Here is a 17,142-nt window from a genome sequence, read left to right as displayed (position 1 = left end):
TCCAATTTGGAATGTACATCATATAACAAATACAATTCTTTTACTTACTAGTTTATATTTGCAAATTTTATCCTGATAAATGACCTTTTAAGGGCAATGTATAAAAATAAGTATTGTTTATTCAGTTAATTCTGTTCTTTCCTCTTTGCAGATGATAGAGTGAAATTATTCTCCGTGTACTGTTGTAAAATATGTAAATAATTTTATTCTATTTCACGTATTCTCCATGGTCTCGGAGATCAGAATTTTATTTCACGTATCGTATAACTTGTATCTACATTTTTGTAGATTTACATAAGTACGAATTTAAGAATTATTAACATTTGGATCGACCTCCACCTTACAAGAGACATCTTTCATCTATTATCAAATGATAACAATACTTTGATAATATTTTGTCATTCTTTAATTGGTCTAAAATTATTTTATAATCAATAATAATAATAATAATTATAAACACTATAAATCAATCAAAAAACAATACATGATATTAAAATGTTATAAAAAAAATCTTGTCAAATATCATTATCCATTCTCAAATATGTTTTTTACGTTCCAATACAACCCAACTCACTTTAACACTTTTCTATAAATAAAAAATTTATTCATTATCAACTTGTTAATAGTTATTTAGTATCTGTAAATTTATGTGAAAAGAATAGTAAGATAAGTGAAAATAAATGTTTCTTTTTCCTCCATTTACACTAGTGCCCTAAAATTTTGCACTTGATCTTAACTCCCATGGATCATTTCCGCGAAGAACGAAACTTGAATAAGAATATGATTTCTATTTTTTTTTTCTCCATCACAAATATAATGGACACTTTTGTTTAAATGAACAATATTACTTTGATACTAAAATGAGTCTGTTTAATAGACTTTTGTTTTCTCATATAAAATTTGAATGTAATATTCTATTTGAAATACGATAAATATGCCTTATCTGATTCGGTTACAAGTTAGTAACCTCTTTAATCAAACATGTTATCTAAGTCTCCAATTCTTTGTTTTAAAAAAGAAAATCTCTTATAGAATGACATTGCAATACAAATTTAAAATGTTAAATATTCAGCTTGTTTGTTTTGTTCATGAGAAATATAAAATAACATGTTAGGTGGAGAGTTTGTTATTTTATTTTACTCATTTATTTTATATATAAAGCAATCATACAGTATTAAATATTAATCTTATATAAATCTTAGTTTTTAAAATCTAAATAATAATTAAAAATATTTTTATCTTTATATAAAATATATTTCTAAAATTGAAAGATTTTCTAAGTACTAATTTAAATAAAAAGAAAGTAAATATTCTCAGCATTTCGTTTAATATTTGTTTACTAGAATTTCAAATCTCAAATTTGATTCTTCTATGTTTGATTTTTCTTTTATTTTTAGTTTTTTTTTTCTTTCACTTGATCATGTATTTATTTAATTTGATATTTTTCAGTATTTTTTTTCTATTAGTATCATATTTTTTGTTTATTGTAAATTTCATGGCAATAATATTTAACTTTTGATAGATGTTAGAATGAGATTCTTTGTCTATTTTCTTCTACTAATCATCAAACTTCTTAGCGAGATATTTATTTTCTTTTGATTTTTAATTTTTTTCTATATTTTCTTCGTTTGTGATCAATTATTTTTTTTATCAAATCCAAAACAAAGTTTGTTTTTCCATGTGAACTTTGAAGGTTTATAAGTTGTTTACATTTTTAGTAACAAAAAGTTTATTTTTAAATGATAACTTTATAAACTTTTTCTCTTTGGGAGTTGAGCAATACTTAATACATTTTTAATAATCTTAGAAACATATAGACATAAATTAATTTGACACCTAAATAAGTTTTAATTGTAATTATTCATGTATCTCTTACAACAAGTTGTTCTTTATTTTCAATTTTTACTTTGAAATTATCTAATTTGTTGATCTTGTTGAAAAATTATCCATCATGAGTCATATAGGTTATACAATCACTATTTACAATTCTACCTTTGTGGATTTGTTAGTTATAATTTATAATGCTGTAAAAACTAGTTTTTCTTCTGATTCGTGCTTTACAATCTTAACATCTTGAAGATGTTGAGATTTTCATTTATTTTCTACATACATCAATTGATCATATTTGTGACATTTTACTTTTGGCTTTCACCAAAATTTTACATTGATGATTATTTTTCTTGTAATAAGAACAAAATGAGAAAACTCTGTTTTCAATTTGGCGATATTTTTTTCTTTTGCAGTTCTTATATTTTAAATCGTATAATTTTTTCTCATTAATATATGCTGTTTTTGTGTTTAGAAGGCCCATATCACTTTTGGTGTTAAAAACATGAAGAATAATTTATATTCCTATAGAAGGTATTTGTTTCTAAATTACAAAAAAAAAAGAAGGAAAAAATACAAAAGATAACAAATACTTTTATTTATATTACATATTATTTTCTATTTAAACTGTTTGGTGTTTCATAGACATTTTTTTTCCTTTCATCTTCTATTAAAAATAAAATAAGAAAAAAATGTTGTTATTAATCTTTTTTTTTTCTTTCATGTTAAATAATTTAAAAAAATCATCTTACTTTTCTCTTCCTTATTTTTATTTTATTTTCTAAACCAAAATATCTTTATTTATTATCTAGTAACATAATTTGTGTTAAAGTACAACAGGTTAGGTTTGATTTTTGAAAATTTATAATATTTGAAGTTTGAGTAAATTCTATTTTGATCCAATCTAACTTAATACGCCCCCTTTTATAAGACGGTATTTTCTTTATATGCGAATAAAGAAAAATGTGTGGAAGTATATTAAACCTTACGTTTAGAAGAAAAAAAAAACAGAATTTCTTATCTTGAACTGATATATTTTGCATATTTTCTATCAATATAATTTTATTTTATTAAAATGTATATATATAAGACACCTGTTAGTTTTAATTAATTTATTATTTGTATAACTTAATTGAATACAGAATATCTAAATTTAATAGAAATACCTAGTCAACTTAATTTAGTCATATTCCTGCACTGAACCAGCCATGGTAAGGTCGTAATTTCCATAGTAAAGTGAAATTAAATTTTAGTTTTAATCGAATCCCACTTTTTGATCCGATCTGATCCTTGAGTAATGAAAATTAAGCATGCAAAGTAGGAAATAGAGGTTAGGAGGTTGAAAGGCGGAAAACAGAGTTTTAAGTGTTGTGTTGGGTCGTGTCGTGTTGGGATCCGACACAAACAAACGAGAGAAGATGACGATGAGGGTTTCGGTTGTTTTCAGTGTTCTGTTGTTGATCCAGTTTTGGTCTGGGGAAGCTGAGAAATTTTCGGTGGATGGAAAGGTTTTGATTTTGGACGACTCCAACTTCGATTCTGCCATAGCTTCCTTTGATCACATCTTGGTTGACTTTTACGCTCCCTGGTGTGGTCACTGCAAGCGTCTTGCTCCCGAGGTGGGTGCCCTTTATACCCTTCTTTCTTGGGGCCCTTCATGTTTTCCTTTTGATTTCAAATTCTCTTTCATAATTCTCTTTTTATTTGCCTTTGCTTCATGGGTCATGTTTTGCTGTTCGTTGCTTTGACAATATAGTATGTAATGAATTAATGGAAGCACATGTGTCTTAAATAAGAGAAATGCTAGCAGGACACCCTCTGAACTACTGTTTCTAACACTCTGATGTTGATTGAAATCTACTGGAAATGGCAAAATTTTGTGGGTTTCACTCCTTATTTAATAATGTGTGGGAATGAACTTCACTCATGGTTTTATAGTTTCTAGTGTGTTGTTAGGGCTCCTTGTTTTGATGTTGGTGGACAGTGCATCTTTTTTTTTTTTTTTCTTGAGTGGTTTGCTTGATGAGCATTGGTTTCACATGTTGCGGCAGCGCTTCTTGTTTCTATTAGGTGTGAACTTTTTCAAAGGTCTCTGAGATAAAACTGATTTGTGATGTGAGTTTTATAATGCATTGCACTTCATGTTTAGTTTTGCTGGACGAGAGATTAACGAGTGTCATTTTATGTTGCACTTATTTTTAATACCTTACCAAGTGGGATAAGTCTTTGTTGTTGTTTGTGTGAGATAATAGCTGTGCTTTTCTTCCTTGCAGTTAGATGCAGCTGCGCCTGTACTTGCAACCTTGAACAAACCCATTGTCATTGCGAAAGTAGATGCAGACAAACATACCAGCCTTGCAAAAAAATATGATGTTGAGTATGTTTCTGTGGCCATACCGTTATATGACTTGCTTAAACTGTCTTTGTTTCTTAATAACTGATATATACGTGTTACTTTTTGGTTCAGCAATTAAGGAGACAAATGCTTTTATTTCATGAATGAACTCACCATACTTCTATTCTGGTTTGTAGTGCATATCCAACCATTTTGCTGTTTAATCATGGCATCCCCACCGAATACCGTGGACCAAGAAAGGCAGATTTACTCGTTAGATATCTGAAGAAGTTTGCTGCTTCTGATGTTTCCATTCTGGATTCAGATTCTGCCGTGAATACATTCGTTGCAGAAGCTGGACCTTTTTTCCCCATTTTTATAGGTTTTGGTTTGAACAACACGATAATAGAAAAGTTTGGCATAAAGTACAAGAAAAATGCATGGTTTTCTGTGGCAAAGGACTTTTCAGAGGATCTCATGGTATTGTATGACTTTGATAAGATTCCTGCATTGGTTTCCCTGAATCCACAGTACAATGAGCGGAACACATTCTACGGACCCTTTGAAGGTTAGTTGATATTAGATAATCAAGGTTATCGCTTATACTTATTCTATGTGCTAGTTAGTCCATCTGTACTTCTCCTAAAGATTCATGCATTTGAGTTGAACTTGACACATCCAAGAAATGTTGAATCAGCTAACAGAGAATTGAACTCTTAGACATTTTTCATCTTTCCAAGTCTCAAGTGTTTTAAGATGTTTGCATTTTACTTGAGTGGAATGCTAATAAAATTTGAAGCTGTGTCTCCATCTTTGCAATTTTGGTGGTATATGGTAACTTTTATGGCATCTGTTTGTATTTCTGCCTAGACAGTGAATGAAATAAGTTATGAAGAAATTACCAAGGGAATTAGACTGAAGTTGAAATCTAAGCTTAACAGAATGATTTCATTTGAGAGGCCCTCTCTTGTTTCATGGTAGGAATTGAAGTTTGAATGCAAATACTTTAGTGAATTTTTTTTTCTTGATAAATCGGCGCTTGAATGTTAGCTATTAATCGAGAATTCCTTTCATGTGAGTCACTAGTAGTTACTACAATGTTCTAAGCTCACAGCACTTCTTGATTATGTGTTATACATTTTTGCTTTTTCTTCTCTCGCATTCTGTTGTGCTGGAATGTATTTGTTTTTGTTTGTATACTCTTTGAATGCTAAAGTTTGATACATCATTACAGGAATCAATTGATGAATAATGTTTGTTTTCATAAAGCAGATGAATTTTTGGAAGATTTTGTTAAACAAAACCTGATGCCTCTGGTTGTGCCGATATCCTACGAAACACTTAAGTTGGTGAAAGCAGATGGTAGGAAAATAGTTTTGACCATTGTTGAAGATGAAGATGAAGAAAGATCAAGAGAATTGACTAAGTTATTGAAGGCTGCTGCATCTGCTAATCGTGACTTAGTATTTGGTTATGTTGGAGTCAAACAGATGGAAGAATTTGCTGAGAAGTTTGATATTAGTACTAAACTACCAAAAATGGTGGTTTGGGATAAAAGTGATGATTACCTTTCAGTAAGTCTATGGTCTTTACTTTTAAATGTTATTTTAGTATATCCAAATTCTAATTCTCTAAATGATCTGTAGCATGGACTCTCCTTGTCTTGTACTCTTATTTACATGCCTAGTTTTAAGTTTGTCTTCTCGTGCTGATACTCTTCTCTTGCATGTTTTGATTGTTTTAGTAATTTGAATCTATATTTATATACTTGTGTATTTTCAAGATGAGTTGAGAAGCTGGAGAAAATTCTCTTATTCTGACATTGAATATAAAATAGAAGAGCGAATTGAGACTACCTGGTGTTAAATACCCGGAACATAATATCCCAATGTTAATTTGGCTTAAAATCTATTTCATTTATAACTGGGATACACTAGAATAAGATTATGGATTGCCTGTAGTCAGGTGTCACACATTCCTACAAACCCAGCATTTCAAAACTAGTGTCCTAAAGATATGGGGTGTCTTGCTTTTTTGGTTAGGATTTGTGAGCATACTAAGTGCCCCTGTTTACTGTTGTAAATATGTCTCTCCTTTGATCATCAGATATTTCACCTGAATGCCTTGACCTAGCCCATATTGGTTCTTCATTTAAGGTTGATGTTTTTTAAAAAGATAAGGACTCAAACCTATTTGGGTAAGTGATTGTTGTAAAATTTGTGAAAATATGGTAAGTTGGTAACTGATACCTATTTGGGATGTTGAAGTGTATCAACCTTGTTATATGTTCATAATGGGTTTTAACACCATTTTGGGGCAAGTGATTGTTGGAAAATTTGTTCAAATGAATCAAATATCTTCTCCACATCTTGTCTTTCTTCCTCTCTAGATTTTTGTACATGTGATAGATTTCTTTCAGGAAAGAAATCAATCTCACTCGCACTCCGCACTCACACACACAGATAACTGGAAAAAAGTGTGTGTATATTGCTCTGGTAAACAAGATTACACTGGACACGGCACGAAACAAACAAGGGAACACTTTCCCTTCACAGGATACAAGTTCCTGACTGTACACAAAGAATTCACAAAAGCTCCCCTGATACAAGACCTTCTTGTCTTTTTATAAAGGTCTCCCAACCAACTAACTAACTAACAATTAATTCTTAATCTGTATTCTTCTGTCCTGCACACATTATATCCTATCAACATGTCTTATGGGAAATGTTCCGTTTATACTGTCAAAGGGAGCTTTTATTGAATCTCAATGTACTAGTCTTCACTGTTATGTTTTAGTCACTTCAGTTGCTTTTGAAAAATCTTTTACATGATGTATGTCTTCAAGATAAACTATGACCTGTGCTCCTCAGTCATGAAGAATTGAAAGGCATTTGTCTATGATATATTTTCAATGTCATTATTTCATTTGGAATTTCAGATACATCTTTCCACCGTTAAATTAATGCACTTGATTAGTTTACTAGACTTCCATAGTGTTGATCTTGCTATCAAAGCTTACCTATCTTGGTATCATGAATTATTTGTTGATATCAAGGTCATATAGACTTCAATCTGCTGATTTTGTGTACATTTGTATTCAATGCCATTGTTTTTAAATGATTTTCAGGTTGTTGATTCAGAAAGTATTGAGGGGGAGGATCAGGCATCTCAAATCACTAAATTTCTGGAAGGATATAGGGAAGGAAGAACCATAAACAAAACATTCAGTGGACCTTCGCTGATGCAATTCATTCATCGGTCTTTTGACATTAGAATGGTATACATAATTGTTTTTGTTGTGGCATTACTGATACTTATTCAGAGCTTCAGTAAAGGAGGTGATGAGTACCATGCTGTACCAAATCAAGTTCAAGTTGATCGTGCAAGCAGTTCTGTTTCAGAAGCTGAAATCAAAGAGTATAAACCAGGTGACAAGGAAGACTAAATTAGCATGTAGAATGATAATCGGTGCACGTGATCAGGAGCTTCCGAAATTAGCACCATACCTATTGGTATGTGTATATATTATAATTTGAGTATGAATCTCCATAATTTTTTTAGTACTGTTCGGACGGTTGCCTTTTTCTTTTACACTTTTTCACTTGTTAACATGAACCAAAACTGCATATTTATTACATTAAACATGACAATGATGTTTTAGCTTTGTTATTATTTTAATCCTTCCTAGATATTAGTATTTATGCCCTTCAGTTCACATTAATTCTACTTGAAAATTTATATATATATATATCCTTTTGTTTTATCTTCTTCTTCCTTCTTTCTAACCAAACATTTTCCTAACCCACCATCACTGTTCTTCCAATTTCAAATTCTAATCTTCCCAATAATAGATCAGCAATATCACCAACTTCATATAACGAAACCGCATCAGCATCCACCACCAATATGCAAAAAGGAATGTCAAAATACCATTCTTTATTTTGAGAGGTGATAAACCCATCAACATATATAGCTCAAGTCACCTAGTTGTTTTTTTATCAGACTTTTCAATTTCATGTTTTCTTTTTGAAAGCTTCACTTGACATTTGCAATCATCACAAAGATTGAAATAAAAGATGAGGAACACTTAAGGTGAGAGATCAAACTTTCATGCCCTAAGATTTTACCACATATCATCACACTTTTCTGTTTTCCACATTCAAATCATGTTTGCATTAAACATAGAAAACAATACAAATAAAATTTTAATAAATGTTGTCAAACTGTACAACAAATTTATTGTCACTTTATTTTTTGGAGAGTGTAAAAAATATTTTTAATTATTTTTTTTTCTAATTTTCTATGGAGTAACTTAGGATACATTTAAGTTTAAAAAAACGTAAATTTAGTTGCTCACTTGATCTTATGATTAAGTAAATTTTACTCTTAGTTCGTACTCAAAAATAAATTTAATGTTTATGCATATTATTTTTAATATCTTTTAGATTCTCTATGTTTTTGCAGTAAAGAAAACAGAAAGAGATTAAAATAAAATATCAAACAGATACAAAAAATTAAGGAAATTATCCTGAATTATATTTTAAAATTGTTAAAGAATAATAATATTTAACCAAGACTCTAAAATGTTATAAACAGGACTTTAATATAATTAATATTTTTAAGGACTCAGATTTGATAGTATTTGATCAAAATTTTGTATAACTCAGAAAAAATGAAGATCATAATTTTGAATAAATAGATGAATATTCATCTTTAAAATTGTTGGATACTGAATACCATAATTTTGAGTCAGTTATTTAAATTCAAACTAGATGTTAACACAGAAAAAAAAACTAGTTAGTTGTAAAAAGGTTGTAAAACTATATTAAGTTTGTCCTTTTATCAAAACATATTACTTATTTTATAATTACTTAGTCAATAAATACAAAAAAATAGTAAATATCAAAATTACAAAAAATTAATTAATACTTTTGCATCTATTTATAAATGATGAGAATTACACGTCAATATGTAATAGAAAAACAATGATAAAGTACATGGTACTTTGTTTTTCCCATCGTCGAATATTCCATTTTATGAATACTTTAAACTATTACTTGTTGACAAATAAATAAATAAATATTTGAGATTGGAGTGGACTGATCTAGAAAATAGCAGTGAGTCTGGAGACTAAATTTTGACGATACGATAATATTAATAAATTTTTGACAATAGACAATTTTTTATTTGCTGAAAGATAATAATACGAAAGCGAATAATTAAAAGTATCAAACTTTAATATCTGATTGCATGATTTAATTTTTATTTTGATTATACATGTCTCATTTTCTTTAGGTAACTTTATAATTTAACTTTTGTATACCTAATAAGAAATTCTGTAAGAAAATTACCGCTATTATATATGTTGTAGAACATTTTGGTTTAAGGAGAAAGATCATTCATGAAAATATTACTATTTATTGTTTGTTCTGATATAACAAACAAACAACAATTTGCAGAGTTTAGAATATTTTTAATTTATTCAGTGCGTTATTTATTTATGTATTTCTAGTACAATATTGATATTGATTAGTTTAGAATATCTTCTGTTATTAAATTTCCATTTTGCTGTCATGACAATATTATTAGCGAACAGATTGAAATCCGAAAAGAGTATAACAGACAGCATCGAGGAATAGAGGATCAGAACATTCAGTTTTTATTTTTTTTGGAGATGGAAGCTGATGTTTCCATTATTTTTTATGCGTTTTCAAAACCCTAAATTGCAAAAATCCCAATTTATTATTCTCTATCTTTCCCTCGGATGATTTCCAACCAAAAATCTGTGTTTTTTGCTTAACGGATCTTTTGCTCTGATGGGTACGTTGAATCTACTCTTGTTCTTCTCTTTGGTGAGTCTGTGTGCTATGGCTGCTGCGAAGGTGGTGCTTATTGGGAACAATATTACTCTGTCCTTCGATGATATTGAAGCTAATTTTGGTGAGTTTTCTAGGCTATTTCTTCTACCGGGTTAGGATTTAGTGTGTATAAACTGTTCTGGTCGAGGGAGGATGTAGTTTTGGTCTTTGGGCCATATGAGTGTTGAGAATTTCAATTTGGGTGATGAGTACTGCTTTGGGGTAGCTTTGTCGGGGGGGGGACTTTTCGATCCAGGATCATGAAGGCAAGCTTGTTGAGCTAGGAATTTGGTTCTGCTGGAACTTTTTGTCATGTTAGAAATTTAAAATACCATCTGAAGGAAGGGGGGCGGAGAGAGACAGGGACGACAGATTTACTGTGGATAGGAGGAGGAAGAGTGAAAAGAAAATCAAATTTATGAAATGATTTTGAGGGGTGGGGGGTATGTATCAAACAGTAGATGCTGATATGTGGTATGCTGATTTGATATGCCTACCATTGTACAGTGAATTCAAGATTTTTGCAATTATAAAAAAGTAGTAGTGAAGAACTGATGAAGAATGTAAATGTGGTGTTATTTTGTTGTTTGCATGTGATGGCGTGTGGGTGTTATTTTCATCAATTCTTTTTTGTTGACATGAGTGTCTTTTTCTTTCAGCTCCAACAGTCAAAGGTTCTGGAGAATATGGGGTCTTATATTTGGCAGAGCCACTTGATGCGTGTACAGACCTGACAAATAAAGTTGAACGACTTCCCAATGTGAGTTCACCTTTTGCTTTGGTCGTTAGAGGGGGATGTAGCTTTGAGGAGAAAGTTAGAAGGGCACAAAAGGCTGGCTTCCAAGCTGTAATTGTCTATGATAATGAAGAAGACGGTGTCTTGGTTGCAAGTAATGATCAATTCTTATATACAAGAGACATTTGTTCATCATCCTCTCTCACATGCAATTGCTATTAAATTTGTTTTTTTCTCCAATCACCAAAGATAACACGAGTTGTAATGCACATTCACTGGTTGTTGCTAAATGGTTCTTTTATAGATTAGATATTCATCGTTAGATTTTGGCAGCTGTTAGTTTTACATTAATTATAAATTTTGTAACCTAGAGGAGCTTATGATGTTTCCTGTACAAGTTTCTGTGAAAGGAATTGGTTAGTACAATGTTATTTGGAAGACATGTATTAGGGATTGTTGGTTGCTGTTTTTTTTCTATGTTAAATGGAAGGTTAGAGAAACAATTTCGTTCAATCTTGGAGTAGATTTTTTTATAACCATTGAATTGTGGTGTCACCAGTAATTGCATGGCAGTATGAGATTTTGGATGTTTGAGGCTTTATATGTTGTTGATGGATTATATTATCAAGGAAGAACATATTGGAAAGGATTACAAATATGTATACAAGACAGGGGCTGAAAAAATTGACACCAGTGATGCATATGAATTCTATTGTCAAATAATGGATATTAAAGTTGACTTACCATTAGGCGGATTTCTTGATTTCATGCACATATTGTATTTGTTTTCATATACGTACATCGTATGTTGGGGATTTCTAATTCACAATTTTTGAGTTTCAGTGGCAGGAAATTCTGCTGGGATAAGAATACATGCAGTATTTGTATCTAAAGCTTCGGGTGAAATACTAAAGAAATATGCTGGGTGGCCTAATGTGGAAATATGGCTAATTCCAACTTTTGAAAACTCAGCATGGTCTATCATGGCAATTTCATTTATTTCCCTACTTGCAATGTCTGCAGTGCTGGCCACTTGTTTCTTTGTCCGCAGACATCGCATAAGAAGAGAAAGGCCTCGGGCATCTCTTGTTCGTGAATTTCATGGTATGAGTAGTCGCCTAGTGAAAGCAATGCCAAGTTTGATATTTACTGCCGTTTTGGAAGACAACTGTACATCAAGAACATGTGCTATATGCCTTGAAGACTATTGTGTTGGCGAGAAGATCAGGATTCTTCCGTGCTGTCACAGTAAGTTTTCCCATAACATTTTTTTTTAAAATCCAGTATATCATTCTGTTGGTTTATAGACCTTCAATGTATGATTGTGTACTAGGGCATTTTTCAGCTTTAATGTCCTGCAAATTTGTGCAGTTCGTCATTGGATCTAATGTTGATCCTGTGTTAAGATATTTGATATCCACAACATGTTTTAAACTTCTGGTGTAGTATCAGTTAACATTACCTGGAAAATGAGTATGTTGTCGAGCATGAGGCAGGTTTTGCCTAGTTTCCCAGCCATCTTCTTAAGGTTCATTGGAAATTAGTATACAATGAAACTTGTTAATTTTGAGGTGATAATAAGTTATAAAATAAACTATTTGCATTGCCTGCTCGGAAGCCTCAAGCAGGATGTTTCTTTACTTGGAGGCTTACACGCACGTTCCAGCTTCTCCCACCTCCATGTTCCTGGACAACCTATGGTTAAGTATTTAGTAACTTTGATGTTTGTCTTTGCCTTTATCCAGACACTTTCAATTTGACTATACTGTCGCATTGATGTTGATCACAACATAACCCTTACTGAAATGGAAAGTGCAATCACATACTTGTTGCAACATATAAACTATAATAAAAAATAAGTCTTCTAATGGAATTTTTTAAAATGGAAAACTGGGAGCAATTCTACTTTCTGGGTTCTACCTACTTTAAACAACAACCAGTAACCCCCTTGGACAATCCTGTTGTTTCTTAACCTCCAATCTAAGACAGACATATTTACAAGGATTGTTAGAAAATGTCCATTCCATCTTAATCTTGAAATTTTTTAAGCATGCCAATTTTGAAGTAGCTATAATAAAGAACTGGCACCCAATGTGTTTTTTCAGTAGAATAATGTGAAAATTTAGTTTGATGTTTAATTTAATCTCCATACTCCTCACGAGTCATTAAATACTGCAAATTTAACAAATTACTTAATTTATAAGAAATTTTGGTCTGACTTGTGGTATATGAAAATTGATTGTTATGGATGATTCTATAAAATTCTCATAACATGACCTGGGAGGGAAAGGAATCTAGAAAGTTTTCTAAATTGCAGCCCTTGTCTCAATCTCGAAATAGTCAACCCAGTCGGTTGGAAGGTGCAGATTTGACCTGGGATACAATCCTAGAATTATCTGGACCTTATGTGTGGCTCTATGAATTCAAAAACAGCATATGTGCAGCATAATGCACCAGATTAAAACTGGTCGTCATTCTAAAGCACACCTTTTTAAAAAAAGAAGCTAATTACATCACCTACTTCTGTTCTTTGTATTTTGGTTTTTAGACCATGTTCTTGACTCCTGTTAGTCTGAGCCTACTGAAGGTATTACTTACATATTTGCATAATGTGCATGCTAAGTTTTGATTGTTACACATTATATTAATTTTTTTCTCCTAATTATTTATTGGCAGAGTTTCATGCTGCATGTGTGGATTCTTGGCTTACTTCATGGAGAACCTTTTGTCCAGTTTGCAAGCGTGATGCAAGAACTGGCTTAAGCGATCCACCTCCTTCAGAATCCACACCCTTGCTCTCATCAAGCCCAGCATCTATGGCGTCCTCTGTCTTATCATCTGTGAGATCATCACTAGCTTCATCTTCAGCAATACAAATTGCGCGGACAGCTTCACAGACCGCATCTGTTTCTCGTAACCACTCTATTGCCAGTACACCTTATGTTCATCCATCAACATCACTTAGGTCCTCCTACCATCAATCCCCCTCCCTAAGCATGAGCCGAAGCTCAGTAGATCTTAGGAATGCTTCCCAAAGATCTCTAGCTTCTCACTTGAATTCACCACATTCCATGGGATATCCTTCTTTGCCATCCCTTAACTCAAGGTACATGTCCCCGTATATTCCAAGTCCAAGCAATGCTTCAGTGAGTTATTTGGGTTCATCCAGTCATCAACAACATCCTCTCCGTTATAGTGAGTCGGCTGCAAGCTTCTCACCATTTGCATCGACACACTCCCTTCCGGAATGTTAAATTGTTCAATTTCATTATATCATATGATTGAGGTGTCCATGCACTTGAACCAGTAATTGCCAAGTCTTGAACTAAAAGGTGCCATTGATGACTGATGCTCTAGTGGACTACTCCTATGCGACACTATGGCATTCTTGACCTGTCTCCTTTGGCATTTGACTTCCTTATTGGCACCTGGTGTACATTGTAGCTTCTCTTGTGGTGTTTAGTTTCATTTACATGTTCTGGTTGAGGTTCTGGGTGAGTTTGCGTACAGTCAATCGTGTGTATTGTTTTTGCTTTGAATTTGATGTTTTCATTGCTTTGATTTCAAAGTATAGTCAACTACTAACAAGAAAATGTTGGGCTGTAGATTGAAGTCATAGAGTTCTTTATGTTGTCTTATGGATTTGTCCAACTGAATGATGCGAGATCATGTGATACTCTGTTGTTACCTGTACTTGATCATCTAATTGCAACATTATTATCAATTATGCATGTAAAATTTTCGTAGGGTGTGTAATAATAGATATACTATTGTTGGCAAAAATCAACATATAGTTCTACCCAAATGTAAACTTTTCTGGTTTCTTGATACAGAGAAAATCCATAAACTAGACATGTTAAATACCCAAATGTTATTTTTTATGATTTTTATAGGAAATATATACAGTTGTGTGTTTGGAGTTAGATGATGCAAACAAACATACATTGATTATAAGAAATAATATATGAATTTTTTTTGGCCTAACTTGTAATGAGGAAGATGATAGTGATACTTGTGGCTGTTAGGCTGCGACAAATAAAAGATGGGACAAAAGTAGACAACAATGAATGAAGGTTTGATTTAGAGAGAAAAATGTGAGTTTTAGAAGCTTCTCTCACACAGTTGGGTCATCGCTCAGGAGGAGAGATAAATGTTTATGTGTAATTGAGTTACAGATTGGTTGCTTTACAATAGAATCATTTTGTTTATGTTATTGAATAAGAATATTCTTTTTCTATAGATAAATAATATAATAAAATGTTTAAGACTATTTTGATACTTTTTTTTTCCTTCTAATTTTACTGACTTGTTTGGTAATCAATATAAAATGTAAAATATAATATAAAAATAAGATAAGAATATGATTTAATAAGAGTAAGATAAATATTATTAATACATTCCGTGTTTGATGCAAATTATATTTATAATAATATATACTAACAATGATGATATACAATTTTGTAACACATAAAGTAAAATGGTATAAAATAATAATAATTGTAATAATGACAGTGATAATTATAATAATGATAAGATGAGTATATTATTAATGGATGATGATAAAAATAACTATAACAATAATTGTGCAAATAATAATGGAAGTATTGATGGTAATAATGGTAGTTTTCAATATTATGGTGATTGTAGTGTAGTTATCCAATAATAAGATAATATAAAGATAATGAAGACGTTTAATTTATATTTTAAGATTTACGACGCAATAATAATAGAATTACTATGAAAGTAGTGATAATATAGAGAGTGGTAACAAAAATAAAAGATGATAGTAATATATAACACGAGGGGTAGCAACATTAACCATCTATGAAGGGTAACTAAATGAATAATAAAATAATGACAATATTAGGGAAAAGTCATTTTCCGTTTTTTTAGAGGGTTTTGGACAGGATATTTCAAAGTTTATTTTTAAAAACCTTAGTGGTTGATTTTCGAAAGATTTCATATTTTTTACTTTTTAGGTTCATGATATATTTTTTTTTTTTTTTTATATTAGATACTAATATTATGTAATATTTTAAATTTTTTCTTGTACAAATATGACATTTTTTATGTTAATGGATAATTACAATAACCTCTTCCTTTTACATATTTGAGTCTATTAATTTTTATGGAAGTTTTAAGATCAATTTTTTCAACTTTTGATTGATAACATTTGTTTCTTGAAAAATTTAAGATTATTGATAGAATGATGGAAATAATTTAACTAATAAATTTGGTAATTGTTAGCTTATTGTTTTATAGCTTTTATGTTTACAAATGATTTAAGTTTTTTTTGAGGTGAAATAATGATTCTAAATTTTGTTTGGATTGGAGATAAAAAAAATGAGGATTGCTCACTATTAAATGTCAATGAATGGATATGCAATGGTTATTCTCTTAATTAGGATAATTAAATATAATAAATGTATATGATATTTTAGCTTATTTATTTAGTGGGCTGAAAATTAACTTAGATTGTAATTATTTGTATATATATATATATATGAAAGTTCTCCAACGAGAGGGAAGGCGGTCGGCCACCATGACCGCCGGCAGCCCCTAAAAATCTTTTCTTTTTTTTTTCTTGAATTTTTTATTGGATTTTTTTTCTTCTTGAATTCTTTTTTCTTGTCTTCTTGAATCTTTTTTTTTCTTGAATTTTTTTTTATTCGATCTTTTTCTTCTTGAATTCTTCTTAAATCTTTTTTTTTATGAAGCATCTTTTTCAATTCTTTTTATTAAATCTTTAATCATCTTCTTGAACTGTTCTTGATAAATTCTTTTAATTCTTCTTGAATTTTTCTTATTCTTCATCTTCTTGAATCTTTTTCTTGAATTCTTCTTGGTGTCAGTCTAGGTTACGATTCTCAAACCTAACCTAGTTTGCGTTTTTTTTTCAGTCTCGACTCTCGACTCTCAACTCTCGAACTTTCGTTTTTCGATTCTTCTTGTCTCTGTTTTCCTAGCCTCATGGGTTCCGAAAATATGATGTCTTGTTCATTCGCCTTAACGAAAAAAACTACTCTGCTTGGGCATTCCAATTCCAGATTTTTGTCACGAGAAAAGAATTGTGGGGTGATGTTGATGGCAGCACTCCCGCTCCTGACAAAGACAAAGATAAGGTCGCTCATGCTAAGTGGGCCGTCAGAGATGCTAGAGTCATGGCCTGGATCAACATTGTCCTGAATCTTCGTCCCTACAAGACTGCAAGCACAATGTGGTCTTATCTGCAGAAGATTTATAGTCAAAATAATGTCGCTCGTCGATTCCAACTTGAGCACAACATCTTTTCTACTTGGCAAATTGATACTTGTAGATTCACCAACATCAATTTGAGGGGGGATGTCAATGAATGAAAAAGATATGCAACGATTATACTCTTAATT

General features: G+C 31.2%; 2 protein-coding genes across 3 annotated transcripts; both read left to right on the top strand.

Moving 5' to 3' along the window:
• The first annotated feature begins 3,050 nt into the window (after window positions 1-3,050).
• On the top strand, window positions 3,051-7,853 carry LOC106769726 (protein disulfide-isomerase 5-2). 2 transcript variants are annotated; one of them, XM_022785476.1, is made up of 5 exons: window positions 3,051-3,446; window positions 4,101-4,204; window positions 4,360-4,730; window positions 5,432-5,736; window positions 7,290-7,853. In XM_022785476.1, exons 1-5 carry the CDS (start codon window positions 3,246-3,248, stop codon window positions 7,605-7,607), a joined length of 1,299 nt encoding a protein of 432 aa, XP_022641197.1. In that variant the 5' UTR covers window positions 3,051-3,245; the 3' UTR covers window positions 7,608-7,853. The 2 variants fall into 2 exon arrangements, with proteins under 2 accessions (XP_022641197.1, XP_014510945.1); XM_014655459.2 differs by having other exon boundaries at window positions 3,057-3,446; window positions 5,435-5,736.
• Window positions 7,854-9,714: 1,861 nt separating this feature from the next.
• Window positions 9,715-14,494, top strand: LOC106772252 (receptor homology region, transmembrane domain- and RING domain-containing protein 2). Its single transcript, XM_014658526.2, has 4 exons — window positions 9,715-10,102; window positions 10,680-10,910; window positions 11,600-12,004; window positions 13,433-14,494. Exons 1-4 carry the CDS (start codon window positions 9,979-9,981, stop codon window positions 14,008-14,010), a joined length of 1,338 nt encoding a protein of 445 aa, XP_014514012.1. The 5' UTR covers window positions 9,715-9,978; the 3' UTR covers window positions 14,011-14,494.
• Window positions 14,495-17,142: the final 2,648 nt, after the last annotated feature.

The sequence above is a fragment of the Vigna radiata genome, chromosome 8, assembly GCF_000741045.1.
Source record: "Vigna radiata var. radiata cultivar VC1973A chromosome 8, Vradiata_ver6, whole genome shotgun sequence".
In the NCBI taxonomy this organism is placed as follows: domain Eukaryota; kingdom Viridiplantae; phylum Streptophyta; class Magnoliopsida; order Fabales; family Fabaceae; genus Vigna; species Vigna radiata.
Note: the sequence above shows the minus strand (reverse complement) of the source record. Positions and strands in the feature narration are given on the sequence as shown.